The sequence below is a fragment of the Crocodylus siamensis genome, chromosome 15 (genome assembly GCF_052110815.1).
Source record: "Crocodylus siamensis isolate JL-2025a chromosome 15, ASM5211081v1, whole genome shotgun sequence".
In the NCBI taxonomy this organism is placed as follows: Eukaryota; Metazoa; Chordata; order Crocodylia; family Crocodylidae; genus Crocodylus; species Crocodylus siamensis.
Window position 1 is genome coordinate 40,866,223 of NC_143409.1, and position 27,003 is coordinate 40,893,225.

The 27,003-nt window shown below is 47.7% G+C and overlaps 1 protein-coding gene across 8 annotated transcripts; it reads right to left on the reverse strand.

The window, feature by feature from the left end:
* Window positions 1-26,642, reverse strand: LOC149852435 (uncharacterized). 8 transcript variants are annotated; one of them, XM_090028904.1, is made up of 6 exons: window positions 26,284-26,642; window positions 25,348-25,436; window positions 24,489-24,615; window positions 23,761-23,868; window positions 22,093-23,198; window positions 1-10,049 (listed from the first exon to the last, which is right to left on the reverse strand). In XM_090028904.1, the coding sequence occupies exons 1-6, from the start codon at window positions 26,297-26,299 to the stop codon at window positions 8,538-8,540; spliced, it is 2,958 nt and encodes a 985-aa protein (XP_089885030.1). In that variant the 5' UTR covers window positions 26,300-26,642; the 3' UTR covers window positions 1-8,537. The 8 variants fall into 8 exon arrangements, with proteins under 8 accessions (XP_089885030.1, XP_089885022.1, XP_089885025.1 ...); XM_090028900.1 differs by lacking the exon at window positions 1-10,049 and having other exon boundaries at window positions 20,891-23,195; window positions 26,284-26,641; XM_090028902.1 differs by lacking the exon at window positions 1-10,049 and having other exon boundaries at window positions 20,891-23,198; window positions 26,600-26,627.
* Between the last annotated feature and the right edge of the window lie 361 nt (window positions 26,643-27,003).

Genomic DNA, 27,003 nt, shown 5'->3' on the forward strand with positions numbered 1-27,003 from the left:
TCTATTAGCAACACAAAAGGTATATATTTGCAAATAGGGTCAGAGAGAGAGACAAAAGATCAAACACTCTGCTGCCCCCGAGGGAAGCTGCCCAGCTGGCTTTATCCCCTCTCTCCTGACCACGTGTGCAGAAGGAGGAACTTTTACAACTCATTTCCGATTCATACAAACATGTATGTGAATACGTCAAATCATACGTCGCATGTGTATTATAATTAACTACTTAAGTATGCGGGGTGGATAGGCTTATATGTATTAATTCATTGCGCATGGGTAGAAAGTACCTGAGGTTACAAAAGTTTGAATTTTCCTTGCTTCAAGGCTAGAATTGCAATTTACTCTTATCTGCATGAGAAAAGCTGAGGAGTATATGCTTTACTGTAACAAAGAGATAGTAACTTTGCAAAACAAAGAGAGAGTGATACCTTAATACAAAGAGCTCTCAGTAGCTCTCCCAGTTCTCTCACCAGGGAGGGCTGACAGCTGCGCTGTTTTAACAAGACTTATTGATAATGCATTTTTAATAATATTTCTAACACACCAAAAGCATCCGGAAATGTCTCCTTGCTAAAAAGGAGGCTTATACCCAATGGAAAGAAGGGGTCATCACCAGGGAGGACTATTCTGTAGTTGCTCGGGGATGTAGGGGGGTAGTTAGGAAGGCCAAGGCAGAGATGGAACTGGGACTAGCTTCCCAGATTAAGGACAATAAGAAGTCCTTTTTTAAATACGTAGGGGGTAAAAAGAAGGTCCCGGGTAATGTGGGGCCCTTGCAGGATGCGATGGGAAACTTGGTCATCACACCAGATGGCAAAGCTAACATGTTTAACGATTTCTTTGCCTCCGTCTTCCTAAGTAGGGACCAGAACAGCCGCCTCCCTGCTGGGCCCCCCTTGGGCCCCGGGGGAGGCACACCTGGACCACGGGTTAGCGAGGATTTAGTTAGGGAGCTTCTGGAGGGGTTGGACATATTCAAGTCAGCCCGTCCGGATGATCTCCACCCTAGAGTTCTAAAGGAACTGGCCGAGGTCATTGCAAGTCCCCTGGTACAACTTTATGAGCACTTGTGGTGCTCTGGTGAGGTACCGGAGGACTGGAAGAGGGCCAACATGGTCCCCATCTTCAAAAAAGGCAGGAAGGAGGACCCAGGAAACTATAGGCCGGTTAGCCTCACCTCGATCCTAGGCAAGCTGTTCGAGAAAATTATGCTGGCACACATCCAGGAGGGGCCAGCAGGGGACTGCATGCTTAGGGGCAACCAACACGGGTTCATCAGTGGCAGGTCCTGTCAGACCAACCTGGTGGCCTTTTACGATCAGATCACCAGATCATTAGATGCAGGGGTAGCAGTGGATATAGTCTTCCTGGACTTCCGGAAGGCTGTTGACACTGTCTCTCACCCTGTTCTCATTAAGAAACTGGGGGGCTGTGGTGTAGACACCCACACAGTCAAATGGGTCGCCAACTGGCTGGAGGGCCACACCCAGAGGGTGGTGGTGGATGGGTCCTTCTCAACCTGGAAGGACGTGGGCAGTGGGGTCCCCCAGGGCTCGGTCCTCGGGCCCGCACTGTTCAACATCTTCATCAGCGATTTGGACGAGGGGGTAAAAAGCACCCTGTTCAAATTTGCTGATGACACTAAGATGTGGGGGGACGTGGGCACATTGGAAGGATGCAACAGGCTACAGTCAGACCTGGACAGGTTACAAGGGTGGGCGGACGAGAATAGGATGGGTTTCAACACAGACAAGTGCAAGGTGATGCACCTAGGGAGGAACAACCGGCACCATACCCACAGGTTGGGGAACTCCCCTCTTGTCAGCATGGAGGCGGAAAGGGATCTGGGGGTCATCATTGACTCCAAGATGAACATGGGCCGGCAGTGTGGGGATGCAGTCAGGAAGGCCAACCACACCTTGTCATGCATCCACAGATGCATCTCGAGCAGGTCCAGAGAGGTGATCCTCCCCCTCTATGCAGCACTGGTCAGGCTGCAGCTGGAGTATTGCATCCAGTTCTGGGCGCTGCACTTCAAGAGGGATGTGGACAGCATGGAGATGGTCCAGAGGAGGCCACTCGCATGATCAGGGGCAGCAGGGCAGGCCCTATGAGTAGAGGCTACGGGACCTGAACCTGTTCAGCCTCCAAAAGAGAAGGCTGAGGGGGGATCTTGTGGCCTGTTATAAACCAGTCAGGGGGGATCAGCAGGCATTGGGGGAGTCACTGTTCCCCCAAGAACCGCCAGGAGTGACCAGGAATAACGGTCACAAGCTGGCAGAGGGCAGGTTCAGGCTAGATATCAGGAGGCGCGACTTCACGGTCAGGGTGGCTAGGATCTGGAACCAACTTCCAAGAGAAGTGGTGCTGGCCCCTACCCTGGGGGTTTTTAAGAGGAGGTTAGATAAACACCTTGCTGGGGTCGTTTGACCCCAGTACTCTTTCCTGCCATGGCGGGGGGTCGGACTAGATGATCTACTCAGGTCCCTTCCGACCCTAGAAACTATGAAACTATTTCCTTCCCTTTAAGAGAAATTTCTCACTCCTTAGACCTGTAACTGACTCTCCTTTCTAGGGAAAAGGGGTTAATTTAAGGAGAGGCCCATGCATCCCTCAGGCAACTCATTTAATTCACCACACTCAGGATTGTGGAGCCGTGTCAGAAACTAGGATGAATAAACCTGTCTGTGTACTTATTACGGGTTTGACCTAAAGGATGCCTGTCAAGATCTAACAAACCTTGCCAAGGTTAAAACTACTGTAACTTCACTAAACTAAGAGTGAAAATATAGTAGGCAACACTCAATCCTCTGGATCATGGCATACGCTTAAGAGGTCTATTCAGGTGCCTGATGAATCCGCTCACATGGAGTCCTGAGACCATCATGCCAAGACCTTCAACACGTATGCTGAGGCAAGAGTATGGAGGAGTGGAGGTTGTCCAAGACCTACCGTTCTTTACACCATTGAGACAGAATCCAAAGTCCAGACCAAGTCCAGATGCTCAGTGCCTCGACGGTTGTGTGTTCTGCCAGAGAACAACAGATAAGAAATTCTGCTGGCTGCTTAATGCCTCAGTGAGGGTATGTTCCTGTCAGGATGATGTCCCTTAGCTTTTCTCCAACTGAGGAGTACCCACAAGGCAGTGGGGTCTAGGGTTTTTGGATGCCCTATACTCACCTTACTCTGGAGGTTGCAACATGGTGGTATTTTATAGGAGCTACCCCTCCATGAGTAGCACTACCACGTTGCTCCCAGTCCCCCCCGTGAGATGCAGTTTATGGTTATACCTAGGACTGTAAGTGAAAATATTCAAACATCAAATCAAGGTCACAGTCATAGTGGATAAAAAATCTATAAATTTAAATTGATTTTATTTCAAATAAACTTTCTTATTAAATTATTATTTGAAATTGTAATTCTATCTGAAATCTTGATAGTCTACATCTGGGGTTAGCAACCCCCTGGCATGTGTGCTGAGCATAGCATTCAAGGCCATTTTGCTTGGGACAGCACCACCAGCCCAGGCTCTAAGCAGCTGCTGCCAGGACACGGAGCCCAGACTGCTCCCAGCAGGCGGCTGAGAGGCTACAAGCCCTGCTGCAAGCATGTCAGCGCTCCGGCACCTTCCAAGGTAGACATTGTGGGTTTTTTCAGTACTCCGGCCAAAAAACATTGCCTACCCCTGGTCTATATTTTAAGCCTAACTTACTATAATATATTCATCATTTTAAAGTTTTAAGCAGTACAGGTTTACTTCTGAAATTTTAAAGAGAGTCGGAGGTGGAAATCACTTGCCAAGCACTCTGGAAGTAGCATTTGCTGAATACTAAATGAATTCTTAACTATTGCACATTCTTCAGCCATACATTCTTTGTATATGCAAAGTTTAGGAATGGATTTGGCGCTGAAAAAGCAAGTGAGTTTTTTTTTTTCTCTTACATTGGGAATTAAAATGAAGTATAAGAAATGAAATAAGTTTGTTCTAAAATTTTGAAACAGTGTGACAAGAACAGTACAAAATCATTTGGTTTTGAATGCAAAACAGGATTTGATAAAATTACAGTAATAATTTTTCTGAGTTGCCAGTCCATTCATAAAAGCTGATTTCTACCCAAATTAGCTTGGTGTAAATCACGAGTAAAAAATTAACTATCTAGTAAGGAAATTCCTTTTTTTCTCATTCTAAAAATTTTTTAAAAATTCAAAATCCCAATAAAGGTCTCCTTAAGTAATTATGGGGCATCTCCATAGCTAGCAAAGACTATCCAATTTAGGGTGAAGCCCAAATATCTAATTGCAGGTCATGAATGCCTCTTGGCTGATTAACATCATCATTGAAATAGGCGATTTCAATCAGTCCATGCTGGTAACATCTGAGATTAAATCAAGTGTTCCAGAAATGAGGATGTTTAAGCACTGGAACAGACTACATCCTCTGAAACTTTTAAGTACAGTTTAGATTGAAGTCTTAACCTGCAGCCCCAGGCTGGTCTGAGTATGGGCCCCCCATCACGTTCCTGCTGCTGCCACCAGAGTCCATAGCAGAATCCATGGCAGACATAAATCGGTGGCTGTAAGAAACTACCCAGGGAACAGATGGAGTAACCGACTGGAAGGAAAGTTTGGAGGACCTTTGTGAAGCCATGCTGTAGCCAAGAATCTGCACTACAGGAAAGCCATATAGCTGTCCTAATGGTGAGAACCCCTATCTTACACCTTACTAGACATGTGAGAATCTACATATACATACTTTCTACATGGGAGGAGCTGCAGTAGCTGGATACATGGACCCTTCAGGAGGGGAAGCAGCCCTCTTTTTTCTCCCTGACAACATCTCCAGTATCTGTCTTTTCACCATGCCCCTTGCCGAGCACAGTGAGGAATCTAGTGACACCCAAGTAGAACCATGCTATTTCTATGTGAAAGGAGATCAGCTGTAGGCTCCCATCTCTATTGGACAAACTCCATCTTAGGTATTTATTTCCCATCAGATCCAGCTTCCATTGTCCTCGTAAATTCTGTGACTCCCAATGATAACTGCATTTCTGTCCCAGTGCTCTTCTGTCCTGTTTTCTCTTCCAAACCCATGTTAATTGGTTTGGTTCTGGAGATGTGGCCATGAAACTCAACACCAGGACTTTTCTTTTGCCTCCTCCCATGCACCTGTTTCAGACAGAAGTGAAGAGCTGCAGCCGCAAGATAAAACATCCAGTGCTTTTATTACTGTCTGAAATCATCAGGTAGGGTGTCTCAGCATAGATATTTGTAACAGTCTTGGAGAGAAACAGAAAGACCCTGCTGGGGTGGGTCTTGCCCTGCTTCCCACTTTTCCTGGCTTGCTGTATGGATGGGATAACTAACAACTGAGAGAAGGGTAATGTGGCAGCAGACAAAAGGCCTAAGAAGCGCTAAGAAGTCCTGTGAAGGTGTATGGAGATATGTGAGTGTGCACCAGTGGGGACAACGATTAGGCTGTCTATAGTGTTGGTGTTGAATGTTGACCCTGCATTGAAACCTGCTGTGGGATCTAGGTCTGAATGTGGGCTAGCCAGAAACCTGGCACTAGCTTTCCTTTCTCTGAAAGGATCCTCACAGTCATTGTATTTTTTGAGCATATATTCAGTAGTGTAACGAAGGTGGGATGACTAGGGCAGCAGCCCTGGGTGCTGACCTGGGGGTGGGGTGGAAAAATAACAGCTGCTGCTTCAGCCACACAATTGCACGTATGGCACTGTCCCCATGCATCGCTGCTGTCCTAAGCACTCAGCTGCTGTTACACTTCCATGTATATTGCTTGCATCTGCAACAGAAGATCTTTCTAGGCGGTGGTAATTCATGAATGAAACTTTCCAGAGTGACATCAGGCCAGCCTGCGATGGGCCATGCTGACTACATTCAGAGAGATCTGGCTCTAAATCTATGAAGATGATTCCCAAGAGGGAAGGAGTGGGAACTGCCTCCTACATCATTTCAGTTCCATTAACTGCAGTCCCATGTGTCAAAAGTACGAATGGACCACAAAGCATGAGGACACTCTCTTGCTATTAAGGTGTGTGCACATGTGTTGATGGAATGAATGGCTACATGTTTGTGGGAAATAGTTTCCTAAACCCCAAGTCCCTAATCTATACTAGTGCCTCCAAATTTATAGAAGTGTTGAAAGCTGTCATTGTGAGCTGTAAACCTGGCTTGATAATTCATTTTGTTCTTGAAACACTTGTTAAAACCCACATTATTTGAGGGTTGCAGGAAATAAGCGCAGTACAGTAATAACTATCATAAGGACCATCAGATTTATGGGGGCAATGTGACAGCCATGGGTTTGTGGTTTAAGAAATAAGTTGGGTGTTGGTATTTCCTTAAGACTAGACAGTATAGTCTACTGCTTCAGATCACCTTTGGGCAGGGCATAATGCCACCTTTGGGCAGGGCATTATGTCAAGTTCAACCTCTTTATTCGGTGCCTATCTGCATCATCCCCTGTACCTACTAAACTGCCTAGACTGTCAAGACAGGATCTTTTGATAGGAAATGTTAGGTTAAATCACATCAGTCACTTCTTTTATTTGCCTGCTCCAGAATCAATGAAACCCTTGTTTTGTCAAATTTGGTATTTGATTACTAGTTAGTGTATTAAGTTAATGGTTTGAAATTGATGATTTACTGATTCCATTTCAGTTGTAACCTTGACTTGATTATGAGGTTTCACGCTTAAGCGTTAAAGTGGCATGTGAGTAGCTTTAACCTCAGTTATACGTTTCTTTAACAGTAGATACTTGTTCATGTTTTAATAAGACCCATAACAAGTACATAGAACTATTTTTCTTTTCTATTTTATTGCAAGTCCAGAATCACAAGGAATGTTAATCAAGTGGTTAATAATGTATGTTAATCAAGTTGTTAATCAAGTGGAATGGCCCTCCCCTTAAATTAAACCTTTACTCATCATAGGAGATACCAGCAAAAGGACTGGAGAGTGAGTGATTATCCTTAAAGGACACTGATAAAAAAGAAGGAACTGTCCTGGTTTGGACTATCCTAATCTCCTGCTTCTAAAGCTGAAGAACATTAAGGAAATTCCTGGGATACAAGAGCGATGAAAAGTTCACAATAAACATTATTAGTGATTTTTGGTTGTCCCCAAGCCATGCCAGATACGGACAATTTTGTCTGCAAAGTAGGTAGTGAACTGGTCAGAGCAGAATGAAGAAGACTTAGTTTCCGAGCAGAGACGAGATGGATTAACCGAACACTCACCACGCTGAACAGATCTGTTTGATGACACCTCACAGATACAATGGCAGTGGGCTGAGCCCTTCCAGATAAAACCTTATTTTTCCTTTGCCTCAGTAAAACTCACTACCAACATATAAAGCCAGGAAGGGACAGGAGAATATTGTGTGATGTAAAATAACAACACAGCCTTGTGTTTGTCTTTCTCAGCTACGTAAGACAGAGCAGGCACTCATGCCTCACCACTCTTCAGGGAAGTCGATGACTTCTATTGTATCCTCTAGGGATTTCATATATTTCATGGACATTAGGGCTGAAAGGGACCTCGGAAGATCATTGAGTCCAGCCCCCTGCCCAAAGGGCAGGAAGATAAGCATCCCAGCAAGATAAGCATCCAATTTGCTCTTGAAGGTGTTCAGTGTAGGTGCTTGAACCACCTCCAATGGCAGGCTGTTCCAGACCTTGGGGATAGAAGTAACAAATGGACAGAGAGGGGAAAGAGCTCTCACAGAGACATTAGCAGAGTTGATTCGTGAATCCAGAAATTAAAATGATCATAAACTCCTCTGGCTGGGATGGGCTTCAGGGGTCTTTTCTGCCTTTCCCTCTACCCAGTAGACCTCAGCCCCCTCTCAGAACTGAGAACTAAAGACAGGAGGAGGTCAATTTTCCAGCCTCCACTGCTCCAACCCACTGGACCTATTCCCAAATCAGAACTGAGAATTAAAACCCAGGAATCCTGAGCCCATGTTTCCTTACTGTTAGCCCTACACTGCCGTCACAATAACAAGACGATTTTCCAAACACCCCATTTTTCCTGGGAACCTCTCCTATTAATCTGCCAATTTTGAGTGCCTGTTCCCCAACTGCAGGGGTGTCCAATACGCTATACATCACTGCAAAATCTTGTCAATATGGATTAGCAATTCTTATAGTCCAAATATAAGCATCTATGCCTCTCACTGATTTTCTGAATAGCATTCCCTTTTCCCTAGGCACCTAACAGTGATAACAACTAAGAAGCCTGCAACAGGGAAATTTGTCTCTCCTTTGAATATGAAAACCAGTGAGAAACCCACAATACTGTCTTCCTAGCAATTCGTTGTCAGATCCCTTTATCTCCACAGTACTCAGCACTCTGTCCTCCTCTGGACCCCACCAAGCATCTCCTATTAAAATCCAAACCATCTCCCCCTCAACCAATATGGTAACCGCGTCCAGATATTCCTCAAATGAAGCACATTCATATTTTGCATCAGAAGGGCACAGACTCAGTCACCTATAGTGAGAACCCCCAACAGCTCCTATCCCATGTGAAGTTTCTGGTGGGATACTAAAGAGACCTTTGCCTTATAGCTTTTCCCACAGTCAGGACATTTATAGGGTTTTTCCCCGGTGTGGGTTCTCTGATGGACAACGAGGGCTGAGCTCTGACTGAAGCTCTTCCCACACTCTGGGCAGCGATAGGGCTTTTGCCCAGTATGGATTCTCTGATGTCTCCGGAGGTGTGAGCTGTTACAGAAACTTTTCCCACAGTCTGGGCATTTATAGGGTTTTTCTCCCGTGTGGATTCTCTGATGCTTCATAAGGGATGAGCCATCATAGAAGCTTTTCTCACACTCGGGACACTTATAAGGTCTCTCGGTCATGTGGATTCTTCGGTGTGAAATAACTTCATAACTCTGTTTAAAGCTCTCTCCACACTCAGGGCATTTATATGGTGTCTCTCCAGTGTGTGTTCTCTGATGGACAATGAGGTTTGATCTTTGTTTGAAGCATTTCCCACAGTTGGGGCATTTATAGGGAGTCTCTCCTGTATGCACTCGCTGGTGGGAAGCAAGGTTTGAGCTCAGAGAGAAGCTTTTCCCACACTCAAGGCACTTGTAAGGTGTCTCTCCTGTGTGGGTTCTCTGGTGTGAGACAAGGTTGGACTTCTGAGTGAAACTTTTCAAACAGTCAGGGCATTTATAGGGAGTCTCTCCTGTGTGGATGCGCCGATGTTTACTGAGGCTTGAGCTCTGCTTGAAGCCTTTCCCACAGTCAGGGCATTTATAGGGTCTCTCCCCTGTGTGGATTTGCCGATGTGAAATGAGGGCTGAGAAACTGGCAAAGTATTTCCCACACTCCAAGCAGTTGTAGGGCCGCTCTCCTGTGTGAACGGTGCGATGGGTGTAAAAGTTGCACCTCAGCGTGAAGCTTTTCCCACAGTCCAGACATTTGTATGCCCGCTCTCCTGTGTGGATTCTCTGATGTTTGATAAGGTTTGAGTTCTGGCTGAAGGTCTTCCTGCAGTCGGGGCATTTATAGGGCTTCTCTCCCACGTGAATCCTCTGATGCACAGCCAGGTATGCCTTCTGGTGGAAGCTTTTCCCACAGTCAGGGCATTCATGGGGTTTCTCTCCCACGTGGGTTCTCTGATGTGATACCAAGGATGAAAAATAAGCAAAATACTTTCCACATTCAGGGCATTTGTACGGGGTCTCTCCTGCATGGACTGTGTGATGTGAAATAAGTTCTGAGCTAACCTTGAAGGTCTTCCCGCAGTCGGGACATCCGTAGGGTCTCTCGCCCGTGTGGATTCTCTGATGCTTAAGAAGGTCAGAGCTCTGCTTGAAACTCCTCCCGCATTTGGGGCATTTGTACGGTCTCTCTCCTGTGTGGATTCTCTGGTGGACAATAAGGTTGGATACCTGATTGAAGCTCTTCTTGCAGTCGGAGCAGTTATATGGCCTCTCACCTGTGTGGACTCTCTGATGTCTCATCATGTTTGATCTCTGAGTGAACCTTTTCCCACACTCAGGACACTCATACATTTTCTCTTTACTGCAGATTGTTAGCGGGATCATGGTTTCATTTACATCCTCCGGACTTTGGTCTTGGAAAGTAGATTTAGCCCATTTCTTTCCTACCAGCTTTCCTTGTTGTCTTTGAGTCCTGTGGTGGTTCTTATGGGTTTTTCCCTGCATGGAATTATGGGAAATATCTCCTTCAGGGCTTCCCGGTACCACCTTGTTCAGATGCACTTGCTCAGGACCTTCTTCGTAGGGACTGTCATCCTTGCTCACGGTCACAGTCCCCTTACCTTTTGGGATAAAGAAAGAATCTAGTCATGAGTTATCCCCCCATGTTGGCAGAAGGAAACTCAGATGAAGGAATGGGAAAGAGAGATACAAACCAAAATAAAACTTAGGAAAACAGAAGTCAGGCCCTGAATGCCTCCTCCAAATGCTTGTCCAGAAAGAGAGGGAGAGAGACTACTTCCCCACGTCCCATATGGACAGATGTCAATCAGGGTGAGAGGGAAGCCATGAGTGATGCCTGCCATGCGTGTATGAAGCCTGATGGCTAAGTCATGACCTGGGTGAGATGAGGCTGAAATGGAGTGCTTTTAGGGCATCCGTGGAGAAGCAAAACCTTTATGCCAGTGATAGCGGATGTAAGCATCCACTTAACCCATTCCTCACCTGCATTGGTGTTTCTCTGTATTTCCTTTCCTGGAAAGCCCTGTAGATCTTTGATTGATGGCTCTTCGTCCTGTTCTAGTTGGGAGATCACCTCAGGTTTGGATAATGGAAATCCTGCTCCAAGGAAAGAAAACAGGTAAAACTAGAGTTTTAGAGTTATTCTAAACTGAGCAGTTTACAAATGTACAAGCTGTGTGGGTGCCCATGTATCAACCAAGAGGGTGGGCGATTTGCTGGAGACCCTCTGTAGCAGTCAGGTGGTTTGTAGGAAACAAGTGGCTCCCTCTACCAGGTGTTCAAGGACGTCCACACATGGGATTTCATGATGCTACAGAGCAGAGGCATGAAATCTCTTGTCTCTTTCTAATCCAGCTAAAACCAGAGTCCTTTCCAGGCATAGTACCATGAAAACTGTGTGTAGGTGAGTGGGAATACAAACTCAGACATGTAGATATAATACTCTACTCCCTTTGGAGTCTGGGGGTTGGACATGGGTTAGCACCTCCACTGCACACCGCAGCGTTGTCTCCCATGGATGGGGATGTGGATCTGTTTTACACAGTCTCTCAAAATCTGACAGACTGGGGAGAAAAAGCTGATCAAAAGCTGACCCAAGCATGTGGGAGACCCCAGAGCTTTGAATCTTCAAGCTGACAGGGATTCTTACCCAGGGAGTTCATGGTCTCATATTTCTCCTGCATGATGTCCCCTGGATCAGCTCTTTGATCTTAGTGCAGCAGAGGCTGCTGCCTATCAGTACACAGGCACCTCCTGGAAGGTCACCAGATCCTGGAATGGCAAGAGTTTCCTACTCAGTATCTGCTGCCCCTGCCATTATCCCACCAGTTCAGTCACAGGCAGAGCCGAAACATTCCTATTCTGATACAGAGCTTAGAAGTTTTCAGAGGGAAGGATCAATGAGATTTTCTGAGAGGTTTTTTTTTAATACACCATTTCTGTGGTTAAACTGATGCCCAGGGCTGCTGATTCCAGTGTGTATTTTAGCTGGCATTTTAAGTTTTCCACCACCTCTCAATTCCTGGTACAGAACTCACATGTTTTCCCCTTCTTCTCTGGTCACCATTTCCTGTTACATCCATGGAGGCTGAATTCAAAATGCCTTTGTTCAAGATGATCCCTATCTGCAGTTTTGGCATGTAGAAACAAAGTCATTCCTAGTACATGATCACCAGAAAATGTTAACATGTCCTGGCTCGGGGAACTGGACTGCAGCCCTGTGTCTAAAAAACCAGAAAAGAAATGGTGAGAAGCAAAAGAGATGTGGAGCACTAGGGGAAGATTTAAGTGGGAACGGCATATGTGGGGACCATAGACTGAGTGGCTTAAAGATAGATATATAGGAGCCAGATGGAGGCCGCATGTGATTTAGGGGAATAAGGAGTGCAGAATAAAGCAAATAATTCTGGGGAACTGAAAGGCAGAATACTCCAAAGATATAATACCTACTGTAGACCTCTAAAACCAGAAGTGATGCAGTCTTACTGCCTTAAGGTAGCACTGTGAGCAGGCATGTGAGACAGGCACATTTGGATGATGTGTTGCCACATATGAAAAGTAGGTATTGTAGTTATGTGGAGTTATGTCACCTTGGATGTAAGATGCTGCAGTGGTTGCAGCCCTATGGAGACAGTTTTGAAGGAATATTCCCCTGTGCTGAATGTTCCCGGGGAAGTCCTTCCTCAGCAGCTTGCTGAAGACTTCTGAGTACAACTCCTTGAAACGAATCTTCTTAATCAGTGTTACTTTTAGTGTAAATACCTGGAGACTGGCCTTCCCATGGACTCACAGGTTGTTTGCAAGAGAAAAAAAATCTTCTTGCAGGAGCCCAGGATCCCAACACACCTAAAATGAGCTCAGCCACCAGCAAGACACTTTTGTATGAGCTTCCCATCAATCTGAAAAGGATGAAAAACATGTACCCTCTCTCATGCGCCTGTACTTACTTGGGGTTCCCTTCTGCCACTTTACGTAAATACATAAGACTTCACACCCAGCACTTCAGCAAATAAGTCTCCATTACAAAGACAGATTGTTATGCTGTAGGATCCAGGAGGAGGTATGCTGGGTACTATGTGTGCACTGCACAACCAAAGCGAGGTATGGCGGCACTCTCCACACCTTCTCTGGATTCACCCCACCAGGACAAATAGGACACATTCTTCTACACATGCCCACACTGGAGGTTTTTTTAATAGCACCCAAGATAAATCATCATAGTTCCTCACAGAGTCCTACTTTTGCAAGCACAGCAAAGCTGGTATGTGTTATAGAACGTGGTCCACACAGCTAAAAAAAAGCTCCTGGGTGTTTGCTACCCTTCTTTATTCAACTTCCTCAGCAGTTCCTTGGCCTTGAGCCCAGTGAAGCTCTCCTCTCACAACTCTTCCAGCCTATCTCAAAAGCTTTGTATCTCCTCTGCTGCCTCAGTAGCTGTACAGGTGTGCCTTTCAACAATTTTGGTGGTAGAATTGAACAGTGGAGGCTGAATGTGGAAAAACCAGTCACACCTCTGATCCCGTATTATGAAATAACTTCAACATAATTACAGGGTACTTGTTTTGGGACAGGAAATCTGACTTACAACTTCTATGGATTTGCAGGACAATATCTACATCTGGGAGCAGTGACAAGCAGTAGTGGGATATGGTCCCAGCAATTTTTTGTAGCCAACCTTAGCAAGCTCACAGCATTCCTTCAGGTCTTACACGCTGACAGTTTAGATGTAGAAATATTTGTATATCTTGAGGTTAACGAGCAACATATCAACAGCCAGCAGCTTGCACAGCATTGTTAACTACCTGGGTGGTACAGTTTTTGTGACTGATTTTATGACCCATGGTAGCTGTCAGTATGGTAGACATTGCATTTGCCAGCTCAGCTTGCAGCTCCAATGTTAGAATCACAGAAAATTAGGGTTGGAAGGGACCTCAGGAGGTCATCTAGTCCAACCCCCTGCTCAAAGCAGGAGATCATGTTGTCCGTGTAGAAGATCACAAACTTATCCTCAGTGCTCTGCTTCATCAGGAATGTAAACAGAAGGCAAATCCTGCTTCACATGCATAATTGTATAAAGGCAATTTTTGGCACATTTGCAGTTTGAATTGTAATCCCCCTATGGCATTTTTAAATCTTAGAAATCAGTAAGTGATGGTGAACCAAACACTATAAAAGGGCAAAATCACCTCTGTTCAATAGCACAGTCCAAGATAGTCCACCATGACTCCTGCAATGAGCCTGATATTACAGTATTTTCACTCAAATAACATGCCCAGAATAAAATATGCTCCTTGTTTTTAAAAGGTAGAATAAAGAAAAAAGGATCTTTCCTCGTAGTAAGTAATGGAGTAGCAGCAGCTAAGGGAGCTGAGCCTGTTACTTGTTCTACTCCCTGTGAGTCCATAAAGATTTTAATTCCCCTTTTGCCTGGTAAGTGGCAGAAGTTGCTCTTACCATATTTCTCACATACACTGCAATTTCCAGTAGCTGGTTTTTGGGCAAAAAGGTGTGTTCTATTCAAGAAAATACAACATGATGGATCAAAGCTTATTTCCCAGACAGGCAATACAATATGATGGATTAAAACTTATTTCCCAGAGAAGCAGGCAAGCTAAATCTACTGAGCTGCTTTAGTTCGACAGTGTAAGACATTTTCCAAGGCCTCAGATAGTTCTTATGGATCTTTTCTATACCTCCTTCGATTTTATAACTCATTCCGAAAATGTGGACCCCAGAACTGAGCACAGTATTCCAGTACTGGAATCCCTGAAGTGGCATATAGAGATAAAATCATCTCTTCCTCCTCTCTTCCACTCAAGGATTGGAGTAGCCGCCTTCACTACAGCATCACGCTGGAATCTTGTGATCGTGTCTGGTTTCTACTTTGACTCCTAAGACTCTGTTTAGTAGGATATGTCCCCTGTCTTCCAAATGTGGCCTCAATTCAACAGGTGGCAGAAACAGGCACAAAGAAAGGAAGCAACCTACTTTAGGTCACCCATGTGGGTGAAGTGGGTGACTTAAGAGCCAAGAATAGGATACCAAGAATAGGATACCTCAGAACTAAAATTAAGATACCTTAGCCCAGTATACTGGCCAAACCACAAATGCCATCTAATCCTGGCAGCAGTTGGTGGAGAAGAGAATTCAGCAAAAAGAATAACCCTGGGAGAATGCAGAAGGGGAGAGATCTTTTTGGGTGCAAGGTTAATCAATAAGGCCGTAAAGTAAAAAGAAAACACAAGCAAGTGTCCTTCTGAGGTGGAGGGAAAACAAATATGAAATTCTGCCTTTACTAGTTAGTACAGGAACCCCTGATGAGGTCAGGAAAATGGTTCTGGGGGAACTGTACCTGCCCATCCCCTACTGGGGCCAAAGGGCAGATTCTGGATTTGTCTGAACTGGAATTCTTTTGCACGCTAAGGCAAAGTGCATGTGTGTACACACAGAGCTAGTATGCATTAACTTCTATGCTGGAACAAGTCAAACCTTTTCTCTTCCATAACATATGCTAATTTGTTAAAGGAAAGCATTAATATCTGCTAATTTGTTTAAAGGAAAGCATTCTTCTTCAGATCAGACCTGAAGAATAGTTTGCACTTGGAAGCTTGTCTAACTTTATGTCACCTATGCATTTGGTTCAGTAAAAGATATCACCCCCCAATATTTGCCTCTTGCATAATTTCTGGACTACCATGGTGATTACGTCACTCTGACACTATTGTACTTGAAATACTTCCATATTTTTTTTCTGTTAAAATCCAAAATTCTTGGTTGGAAACCTCAACAAGCCTATACTAACCCCTAAAGATTTTCTACAATTTCCTGTAAAAGCAGGTGTTTTAGGATCAGCCCTCAGAGGAGGCCACAAGAACACACCGCTCTTCTACATGTAGGGTGCATCTACATGTGGAGACACAGAGCGGTGGAAGCTCCCAGAGCCGTGGCAGTGAACACTTCCACCACCCTGATGCCAAAATGCTGGACCCGTGGAGAGCCCCACAGGCCACATGACAAAGCTCCATGTGCTGGATGGGGCTGGGACACAGGCCAGAAGTTGAGCACCAATGTTACATATAGTCCTAGAGCAACCACAACATGATACATAGCAAAAGGGTGCGACTCAGTAATAACGTCTGCTGCCCTTGAAGGGTGCAAGGGGGAAGGCGCTTGCTCCCAATGCAGTGGGAACTTCTTTCATGCTGTTTACTCATTGGCTATTAGGTGCAAGGCGCAGGGTCCAGCTTCAAGGGGACAGCTCTGGGAATACCTAGCCAATGATGAGTGCACTTTGCTGGGGAGCAGGTTCAAACCCTTCTCTGCGTGAAAAGAATCTGCAACACAGGGGTAGGCAACGCATGACACACAATGGCATTTTGCTTGGCACTCATGCCTTAGGAAAGGGGGTGGGGCTACACTGCTACAGCAAGGATAGGGGCCCTTGCAGCTCCCCTGCCATCTGCCCATGGCATGCCAACATCTAACAAGTCATGGCTGTGAGTGTTTTTGGCACTTGGCCCAAAAATGCTGCTGACCCCCTGCTATGACCTAAGGCTCCCAATTCTAGGTTGCTGGACTAGAAGATGGGAGGGCTCTCCTCTGTTTTACTTTCAGCAGCTAGGTGTGCAGGATGATCTTTTTCTATCTCAGGGAGGAAATAGAGTCCAAAATGTGCATGAGCACCAAAAATTGCTGTTATGCAGCTACGTCCGTGCCACTTAGACTCGTGAAGATGAAATAGGATTGAGTCCTCAGTGCATACTTGCACTTCACCAGTGTTGTTTGGAAGACTTGTACTATGTCTCCAGTCTTTCCATGCAGCATTTTTTTTAAACAAAGATTTCTGTTTCCTCTTCCATGTGCATGTTTGTGTTATGTCTTCTTGCCTGTATTTGCTATTGACCTGTCATGCTCATGGTACTTCCAGGCCGCAACTACAACAGCATGAAAACCCCTCACAATCTTTAATGAATTTATATTCTCAGCTCCCCTGGGAGGTAAAGAAATACTATTATTTGCATTTTACAGCTGAACAGCTGAGGCACAGAGAAATGAAGTCCGGTATATACAGCTGTACTAGTACCAGCAGAATTATAATATTGTTAAACGGATTATAATAAAATTCAATATATTTATTGTGTTATATTGCAATAGTTCAGCATAGGGTTTGAGTTATAATGGAGCAATTATATTAAACAGGGGAGTGAGTCTTCAGTAATGTACTTTTACCCTTGCGTGGAAGCAGTCACACAGGTACAAGGAGACTTCATCCTGGTATAGACCATTTTTCTTAGGGACCAGAGTAAGCTCTCCCCTCACTCATTTCTCCTTCTCTCCCTTCTGGTCTTGCCTCTCCCTCTTCACTCTTCCTCCTCTTCTCTTCCCCGAGACAAGCCTACTTGCCCACTGTCCCATTCTTGGAGGCGTTCACGCTCCTGTAGCTGGGTTGGCACTATCAGGTGTGAGAACCTGTCTGTATGTGTGGCTGTGTCTACATGTTCATTAATGCACAGTAGTAACTGCACATTTAATTTCTTACTTGCTTAATGAAGTACTACGTAAATGTGCAGTAACTACAGTAACTACCTCTTTAGTGATGCTACTGCGCAGTAGCCTAATAATACTGAGCAGTAGCAGATTAGCACTGTCTGTGCTGTGATGTGCTACTGCGCAGTGTTATTAGGCTACTGTGCATTAACCATCTTGTGTAGCCCTGGCCTGCATCAGTGAGAACAGCAGCTCTGGGACTCGCGGACCCCTGGGGAGCGGAGACAGGTGCAGAGAGGTTGTGTGTGCAGAGCCTCTGTGCTGCCTATGCCAGTGCTTTCCTCAAGGACTCTCCATTATCTGGAGTCTGCAGAGCTTGGGGCTGCTTCCAGCCATAGAGAAAGTCCCCCTGCACTGGGCAGCGAGGGGCTGCAATGGTCTCTCCTTGCCACTGAGCTGGAGCAGCAGCTACTGTCTAGACTCCTGGATAACAGTGAGGGAGGCACCAGCAGCCCCGATTACAAAGAAGTCAAATGCAAGACCCCCACCGTCTCCAAGCTCTTGGTTATTAGAACTAGTATTTACTGGATGCATTATAGCAGTAGGAACTAGGAGCACTCACCTCTCTCCGCTTCCTGCTTCCCCTGATGCCAGTAGCAATCACAGTCCTTGTCAGCTGCTCCAGCCCCTTCCTGTTCCCCTGCACATCAACCCGGCCTGCAACACTTGCTGGGACTGGCTGTCTGCATCTGTCTGCAGGGAAAGACCCTGGGAGAACATCTGGATGTGACTGGGATGAAATATCCCCAAATGTCCCCAGTCTCTCTCCTGTCCCTGACAGGCTACAGAACAACACTCGTGTTTCTATCCGGACCTCTTGTAGGGAAATGTCCTTCTTGGCTGTTTCCAGAGCATGCAGTGGTCCATGCTTCAGAGATCTGAAGCTGCTCTGTAATATTTGTGGAAGCTGATGCCTTCGCTCTGCCATTGCTTGTCATAAAAATCCCCTCTGTGCTAAAAAAGGAGGACTAAAGGGATCAGAGAGGGCAAATCCAAGTGGAGAGTGGGGCAGAGTGTGGATCAGATGGGGGCCAAGGAAGGAGATGGGGGTAAAGGAAGGAGGGGAGAGGGGTAATATCAGAGACAGGGGCCAGGTGCTGGGGTTAAGACAGGGGAGCTGAATTGCCATTACAGGAGAGGAAACACTGGGATAGAGAAGGACAAAGAGGGTAAAAGATACCCCTGATAGGGGCAGTGGGGAGAGGGAACTATAGGGGCTGCTGGCTTGGGGTGTGGGTGGCAAAAGAGCTACTTTTCCTTGCTGGCTAGTACAACTCAGCATCCCCACTTCAGGGCTGTGATGTTAAGGGCCCAGGGCAGCCCAGTGCCCCGTGACAGCCAATCCTTTTTGTCTGGACTGATGCACTGACCTGCCAAAGGGGCCAGGGTGGAGTGACAGATTTCACTCACCCACCACCCTCACATGCCATGATGAGGGGTAGGTCTCCCCACACCCATGGGTAAAACACAGCTGGAATCACATCGCAAACCCTGTGAATGTGGCTTTCCTTATGCAGGGTTTTTGGACCCACTGTTGTTCATTCCAGGCTTGCATGATGATGTGATCCTACCTTGCTGCACTGCTTGTCCTTCCTCAGAAGGCCGGTCTCTATATAGGCAATTACAACATGCATCAACATCCAACCAACACAATCTCCTCTCCAAAGCAGCCTCTGACTTACGTGGGTCCAAGCATCTCAAAAGCAATAACCTGCGGCAATAACAGTGCAAGAACAGCTTATCCACCTCTGCTGGATTTATGCTTTGGCACTGGTATTGTACTCATAACATCCCTATGTAGGGGTTGCAAAAGACAGGCAAGTTCTCCCACATTATAATGCAAAATAGTTCCTCGATAGGGTGAACTCAGAGAGGTGCTGAGAACCAACCAGCCCTCACAGATGCCCCTAGTGCTCTGAATTTCATCACCAGTCATACTTGTCAAAGCTAAATCCTGCAGTGAAAAGACTAGCAGCTGCAATAGAGGAGAACATCACCCAGCAGCAACTCCATTAACTCTTCAGCTACTGGATGTACACCAGAATTTGCTGGTGGGTCCTGTCCCTACTTGCCCCTTCCCTGAATTCCTGGCCCCTTTAGGAGCCCTGTGGGCCAGATGATATAGTATTTTGGGCTGTATCTGGCCCATGGGCCATATCTTTGAGACGCTTGCTGTAGTTCATGATTGTTTTTCTGCAAGGATGTGACTTTCCCTGTCATTGCACTAGGGCAGGCAGCAGTAACAGTTGGTGGGTAGCTCCTCCTCCTTCTTGCTGCTTTTTGTGACTAAATCTTAAGGCTAAGTGCACAACATGCTACAAAAGTAGATATGCTAACAGTTTTCAGGGACGCAAGCAGGGTGAAACAAGATTGTACTTATGCACTGAGTCTCACAGGGGTACCTGATAGACTAGGATCTGGCCCTGGAGAACTCTGAAGTCCAAGTTTAGGTGGCAAGTTTAGGTGCATCTCCTTTCCCAGGTATTCAGGTAGGATGTGAAGCACAATGATCTCCATCTTTCCTTTTCTCCTGGAGAAAGGGTTTGAGGATTCTCTGACTATTCACTCTCCCCAGCAGCTGGCCTAAAGGTGCTTTGTTATAGAGATCTCAAAGGATTGTTTCTTGCCTGTTCCCACCATTTTCCCTGAACCTGCCAGAAGTTTCTTGATCAGGAACTGTTGTTGGAAAGAGCCCAGCTCTGCTATGGGGGGACTGGTTCCAGCCACCAGAAAAAGTCTCCTTTGGGCTGGGCACTGAAGGGCATCATCTCTGATTATGCTCCGGGGCCATTACCAATCACCCATACTGAGCCAGGGCACGGTGTCTCTGCTTCCATGGATGGATGGCACGATTCTGCCTGGGTCCTGGAATTCCTCGCTGGGCTGGGTATGGGGCAGGGAGAGGGGATGGATGCTGGAGGTGCTCCAGGGAAAAGGAGGCAGGCTGCAGCTCCTTTAGAGATGTGTAACCATCCAGCTTCTCAGAGAACAGCTGCTCCTGCTCCAAGCATCATCTGGCACACACACCAGCCCAGAGCTCCTGAATTCTGCCTCTGAAGCTGCTTTTATCCTGCATGAATTACACCCCTGGCAGAGGAGAAAGGAAGTGAAAAAGATATGGGGAGTGAGTGATTCCTAATGCAAGGCAGGGAATAAGGGGAGGAACTGACACCACTGGACATGTCTGAGTCCGGGGCACATACTGTTTTCTTCCTCACCTCTTAGACTTCAGTAACCAAGAAAATCTGGGAACACTAGGAGAGGTGAGGGACTCACGACCAAAGTTTTATGACTATTATTCAAGAAAAATGGAAACCAAGCATGGTGAAAATCTCAACACAAAATAAAGACTCCTCCAAACCTCTGAATTCCCAGAAACATGAGGGGCAACCCTGCCCCACTAGGCTGAAATAAAAACATCCCTTGGAGAGTTATGTAAAAAAAAAAAAATCACCTGTGTGTGTGACATTGTAAGCTGGGCCTCTCCCTCAAAGCAGGGTAAAGGGAATGCATTTAAAACCCTGCTGTCTGGGTTAATAAAGCCCTTCACAACAGAGAGAGCCAGGAAGGGATGGTAAAGTTGGACATAAAATGCAGCAATAATAGTAAGACAAGGTTCTTTGGGTAAATCCAAAATCTTTTATTAGACAAACTCAAATAGTTGGAAAAATTCTTCTTAGCAAATTTTATGAAGCTTTCCTGCCCACTCTCTCTCTGTCTTCCAGAGTGAGTTGGCGCACTCTGTAATTAGTGATATCTAATACTTGCCTGGGGAGGTGGGAAGCTGTTATCACCACCAATAAAGAGGGTGGGGGAACAGCTCTTGAATGAGGATGGGAATGAACTAGCATGAAGCTAAACAAGGAAATGCTAGTAGGGCTGGTTATTGAAACAGTGAGCCCTGCCTGCTAGGACCCCTGCTCCACCAAGCACTGACTACAAGGCCTCACTCCTCACTCAAAGGAAGGATCTGGCCTCAGGAGCCCTGTCTTCCAGCATCTTGTGCTCCTGCCATAGCACCATGCTGCACCCCCACCTCTCAGGGGAGGTCAGGGAAGAGATCCTTCAAAATCCCCAGTTTCCCTTCATACCCCTGCCCAGCTGCACACATGCCTGAGATGCTGTCCCTGTGTCCACATCCCTGTCTCTGCAGCCTGGTGCCTGCCTTATACCATTCCCCATTCTTCCACCCCAAATGGCTTTAGGGCAGTGGGTCTCAACCTTGTTAGACTCAAGCCATCACTTGTTAGAATCAAGACACCCCTCAGAAAATGCCAGCTCTTAGCTTTCATTGACATTTTGACTACAGAAAAATAATAGAGCAATTCTTCTGTTGTGAAGAACTCAGAAAGGCCACAGCCGGGAAGAATGGTTTTAAAACTATGAATTCTGATTTGAAATCTCTGGGTTTAATCTTGTGCATATTTGTACATCTAATATTTGACACCCTTGAATGGACCTCAGGATACCCTGGTTAAGAATCTCTGCCCCTGCTTCCCCCTGCCCAGACCATCCCCAGGGGAAGCACGTAATGTGCTTTGCTTCAGGAGTGCACAGAGACACTGCACAATAAGAGTTCCTGATGGCATCCATCCTATGTGTAGATCCTGGTGAAACTTTACAGGGATCCAGTAGCTTTCCCCTTTATCAGGGCCTATGTGAAGTCTCTCTCCTACTGGCACAGCAGCTCTTGAGGTGGAATAAAGCTCCATCCCTAAAAAAAAAGCTCCCCCTTCCCACGCCCCCATCAAGGTCTCTTCCCTGTGTGGGTCCTCTGGTGTTTGACAAGGGTTGAGCTCTGGCTGAAGCTGTTTCCACACTCAGGGCACACATAGGGGCGCTCGCCAGTGTGGACACGCTGGTGGGTGACAAGGTTGGAGCTGCGGGAGAAGTGCTTCCCGCAGGCAGGGCAGGCGTAGGGCTTCTCCCCGGTGTGGACACGCCGGTGCGCAGTCAGGGAGGAGCTGCCACGGAAGCGCTTTCTGCACTGGGGGCAGGCATAGGGCCTCTCGCCTGTGTGGATGCGCCGGTGGGTGGTGAGATTGGAGCTGCAGCTGAAGGCCCTCCCGCAGTCCTGGCACTGGTAGGGCTTCTCCTCCATGTGATTCCTCAGGTGCTGCAGCAGGTGTGAACTCCGGCCAAAGCTCCTCCCGCACTCAGAGCATGGGTAGGGGCGCTCGCCGGTGTGGACGCGCCGGTGGTTGAGGAGGTTGGAGCTGCGGTTGAAGCACTTTCCACACTCAGGGCAGGCGTAGGGGCGCTCACCTGTGTGGATGCGCCGATGAGCTGCCAGGGCAGAGCCCGACCTAAAGCATTTCCTGCAGTCAGGGCATGGGTAGGGCATCTCCCCTGTGTGGACGCGCCGGTGCACAGTCAGGGTGGAGCAGTCACTGAAGCTTTTCCCACAGTCGGGGCAAGCATAGGGCTTCTCTCCCGTGTGCACACGCTGGTGCACGATGAGGGCAGATCCTGAGCGGAAGCGCCTCCCGCAGTTGGGGCAGGTGTAGGGCATCTCCCCTGTGTGGACGCGTCGGTGCGCTGTCAGGTTGGAGACATGTGTGAAGCTCTTCCCGCAGGTGGGGCAGGCATAGGGGCGCTCGCCTGTGTGGACGCGCTGGTGCCGGAGGAGGTGTGCTCGCCAGTTGAATGCTTTCCCGCAGGTGCTGCAGTTATGCAGTTTCTCTCTACTGCATGTTCCTGGCTGGGCTGGGGTTCTGTCAAAGTCCTGCACACCTCCTCCTTCATGAGTGGACCTGCACCTTGGATTTGCTGGCTGTGTCTCTGGCCCGCACCAGCTCTCACAGGCTTCTTCTTGCTCAGAGCAATGGGAAATGTCTTTGTTGGCTTCTCCCAGTGCTGTCCCTTGGGGGTCCGCCTGCTCAGGTCCTTCTTGCAGAGGGATCTCCTCCTTGCTCTCACTCACCATCCTATCACCTGCTGTGACACAGAGATGATTCAGTCAGCAGTCATACCTTAGGCTGGGGGGAAGGGACACCCAAGGCTTTTCTATATTCTAGGGCCCCAGCCATGTGAGACAGGCCTATTGGGCTGACATAATGGGTAATCTTGGAGGTGTCGTTCCACCACTTTTCTGTGTGACACAAGATCAGCTGACAGAATGGCCCTTCTGGTGTCGTAACTGCATCCACAGCAGGGGTTTGTTGGTGTAGGCACCTTGGCTGGGGACGGTGTTTTTTGTATACTCTAGGCCAGAGATGGGAGACAGATGCTCCAAATCCTTCCCCAGTGAAAAAGCAGAAGAAGGTGACCAATTCGACCTTCACAGCCCATCCTAAATCTCAAGGGGGAGGAGAGCTATGCTTAAGTGTCAGTCAGGATGGGTAAGGAGCCAGGAGTGACCTCATCCCTGAGGATCCAGCACCACCGGGGGAAAATCCTGGCCTGCGTGAGAAGTAGAACTGGAAGAACTTACTGGGCCACGGTGGGAATCTCAGCTCTTTGTTTCAAAGGCAGAAGATTTCTGGGGTCCCTTCCTCACCTGTGTGGATGTATCCCAGGATCTCTCTTTCCTGAAGATCCATGACCCATGGCTCTTCTCCCCGTTCTAGCTGGGAAATCACATCGGGTTGGGGAACTGGAAACCCAGCTGATTGGGGAAAAAACCAGTTAAGAGCAAAGTTCTACAGTTATGCTGATGCAGAGTTGTTTCCAGATGTGCTGGTGGAAAGCGTGTGTGTGCATGTGCATGTGAAGGCAGGGGTTGTATAAAACAAATGGACAGGAAAATATTCATGGAGAGGCTGTCGGAAAGCTAGATGGTTCCTTAGAGACATGCAGTTCTCCTTGCAGCAGATTCAGAGACCTCCAAGCAGGGTGGGATTTTGTGACTCTGGCACAGCCCAACTGTGCAGCCACTTTACCTCGTCCTAGCCCAGGTGAGACCCCAAACCTTACCAAGCTCAGAGCCAGTCCTGAGAAAGAATGAAAACATGACCTCTCTGTATTCATTTTCTCCCATATGAAAGCACAGAAAGATTGCACACCCCGTCTTCCCCTTTGTAGCCCTAGAAATATGGATGATTGCCCATCTCCACTGCCACCGACTCTCTTCTCCCATAGGAGGGTTTGGAGGAGAAAGTCTCTCTTACACAGGTTCTGGGAGCCTTGCGGTCCTCTGCCAGAAATCTAAGAGAGCAGGGAAGACGTCTGAGCAGAAGGCAACTGCATGTTTCAAAGCCCCTATACTGAGGGGACAGGGATCCTTACCCAGTGAGGCCACCATCTCATAATTCTCCTGCATGACATCTCTGTAGAGAGCTCTCTGACCAGGGTCCAGCAGAGCCCACTGCCCCTTGGAGAAATACACAGCCACCTCCTCGAAGGTCGCCAGTGCCTGAAACAGCAAAGGTCTCCATCTCAGCATCTGCTCTCCCATTAACTACCCCTGCAAGTCAACTACAAGCAGGTCTGGAAAATCTGTCTTGGTCATGGAAACAGGGAATCTACCCTCAGTGGGGAAGAGTAATTTCTGAAAGCTTTTGAGGAAAGCTGGAGATCTTATTCCTGCTCTTATAATGAAAGGTCTCCATCATAGCACAGGACTTCCACATTGTTCCCCCGGCACCATGGCTGCCATCACCCACTGCTTTCAGGAGAGCTAACGTTAAAATTCCCTCATTTGGCTTGGCCACCACATCCTTACACAATGGTACATAGAAGGGAAGACATCCTGGCTTGAGAGGGGCACCAGCTCCCCTAGTATTCATGGAGGCAGAAGCTACAAGTTGCTCAGAGGGTCTGAAGGGGCAGAGGCGCATAGAGTGGCAGACGGGAGAGGCGGAGGTCTGAAAAGGGTAGGAGAGGTGATGACTGGGGAAGATGATGGCAGGGAGTGTGGAAGGAAGTTTCGATGGATGAGGAGTGCGCTGGCTGGGAGGGAGGAAACAGTCTGTCCCAGACCAGTTGGAGGCAGGCTACAGGGACAGGCAGGGATCCCAGTAGACTCCCTTCTCTCCGGCGCTGGTTCCCCATCTTTCTCATTGCTGCCCCACTGCTTCTTGGCCTCCCCCTTCTTCCTCGGGCTGATGAGGACGGACCCAGCTAGCAAGATTCAAATCTCCCCTACCTGAGCCAGATCCACTGTAGTCATTTCTTTTCCCTTTTCCCCCGAAGGATGGGATGATCTGGAGTGAGATGTGGACATTACCCTGCGGCCTGTTGGGGCAAGATGAGTAGCAGTTTCAGAAGCAGCTTCAGTCCACATCAGACCCTGATTCCTTCCTAAACTACATGACTAGCACATTAGCACAGTAACTCCAGGCTGACTGCAGCTCCAGTCGCTGTATTACACTGCTGATCCAGGGCCATTTGACTTTGCCCCCATGGTTATCTTCCCTTCACCCTTCTCCCTTTTTGCCTGGACATGTGGGCACAGGAGCAGGTTCCTGCGAGGGAAGTGAGCGTGCAAACTGACAGACCATCAGTTACTCCATGGGAACTGCCCGTGGGCACACCTATACCTTAGTGACTGGCAGGCCGCTCACCCCACCTGCACAGAGGCATAAGCTACTTCAGATTTACAAGTGTGTGGCCATCACCATTTACCAGGGAGTAGCTGACATGCTGCATGTTTGGCCCCCAGCTTCACTTGTGGTAACAGGAAGAGAATGTGTGTGCAAATGCCAGCTGCAGGCAGGAACCCAGTGTTTTGCATGTCAGAAGTGTCCCCAGGCAGTGCTCTGCTCCTGGGGTACCTTCCAAGGCTGTTTGCTATTGAACACACATAACAGCCTCCCCTGTGCCCTGCCCTCCCTGCCACTGTCCACCTCTGGCTCACCAGATGTTTTTGTGCACTCACCCAGTCAGCCTCAGAGCCCCCGGGGAAGTGGGCCCAGGTCAGCCAAAGACCAGGACACGTCCCCTCGTGTGAGAGACAGCAGGGACAGACCACCCTGTGCCCTGAGCTGGAGCTGGGCACCTGGAGGCTGCACAGGGGTTCACAAAAGACTTTTCAAGCCTTTTGCACCCTTTCCAGCACTCCCCTGCAGTCTCCCTCCTTTACCTGGAGGATCCAGCATAGGAGCTGCTCATGGCAGAGCCGGGGGCAGCCCTGGGGGCTGGTTCCAGCCTCTGGAGAGGGGTTTTAATCAAAATCTTTCCCAGCTCAGACCCTGCTGGGGGAGCAGCACCTCCTCCGCCTGAGTTCCCGGATCAGATGGAGAAGGCAGCAGCTATAGTCTCTTTTCCCAGCCTTGATTACCAACAGCTCAGATGCAGGAGCTGTGTGGCTTCCTGTCTCTGTTATCATCACTATATTATTTATTGCTTGTATTGCGATAGCATCCAGGAGCCCTGACCTTTCTCCCTTCTCAGCCTACCCTCCTTCCAGCCACAGCTGCTCTCTCCTGCTCCAGCCCCTTCCTGTTCCCCTCAACACCACCTCGGGCTGCAACACTCACTGGGACCTGCTGAAGCTGAGAGTACCTGTCTGCAGAGAAAGAGCCTGGGACAAACTTATTTAGTTGGTCTAATAAAAGATATCACTTCTGACCCACGAGCTTTGTGTATCTCTTATTTCTCAGACCACCACGGCTACAAAATAGATCCCTGGGACAAACTGGCACTGACAGGGACTCAAAGCCCCTTCTGAAATCCTCCCATTGCCTGATAGACTGCAGAGCCATGTCCACATTTCACTATTAATCCACCTGCTCTTACCTGTGGGCTGGGGGAAGCAGGGGATGGTGAGGACTTAGGTACTTTGCTGTTAAGTGACCAGAGA

Coding starts and splice junctions, on each gene's coding strand:
- LOC149852435 (XM_090028904.1), bottom strand. Junction 23,869..24,488: donor TGAGATGGTGGCCTCACTGG/GTAAGGATCCCT, acceptor TTCCCCAATCAG/CTGGGTTTCCAGTTCCCCAA. Junction 23,199..23,760: donor CCTGGGATACATCCACACAG/GTGAGGAAGGGA, acceptor TCTGTGTCACAG/CAGGTGATAGGATGGTGAGT.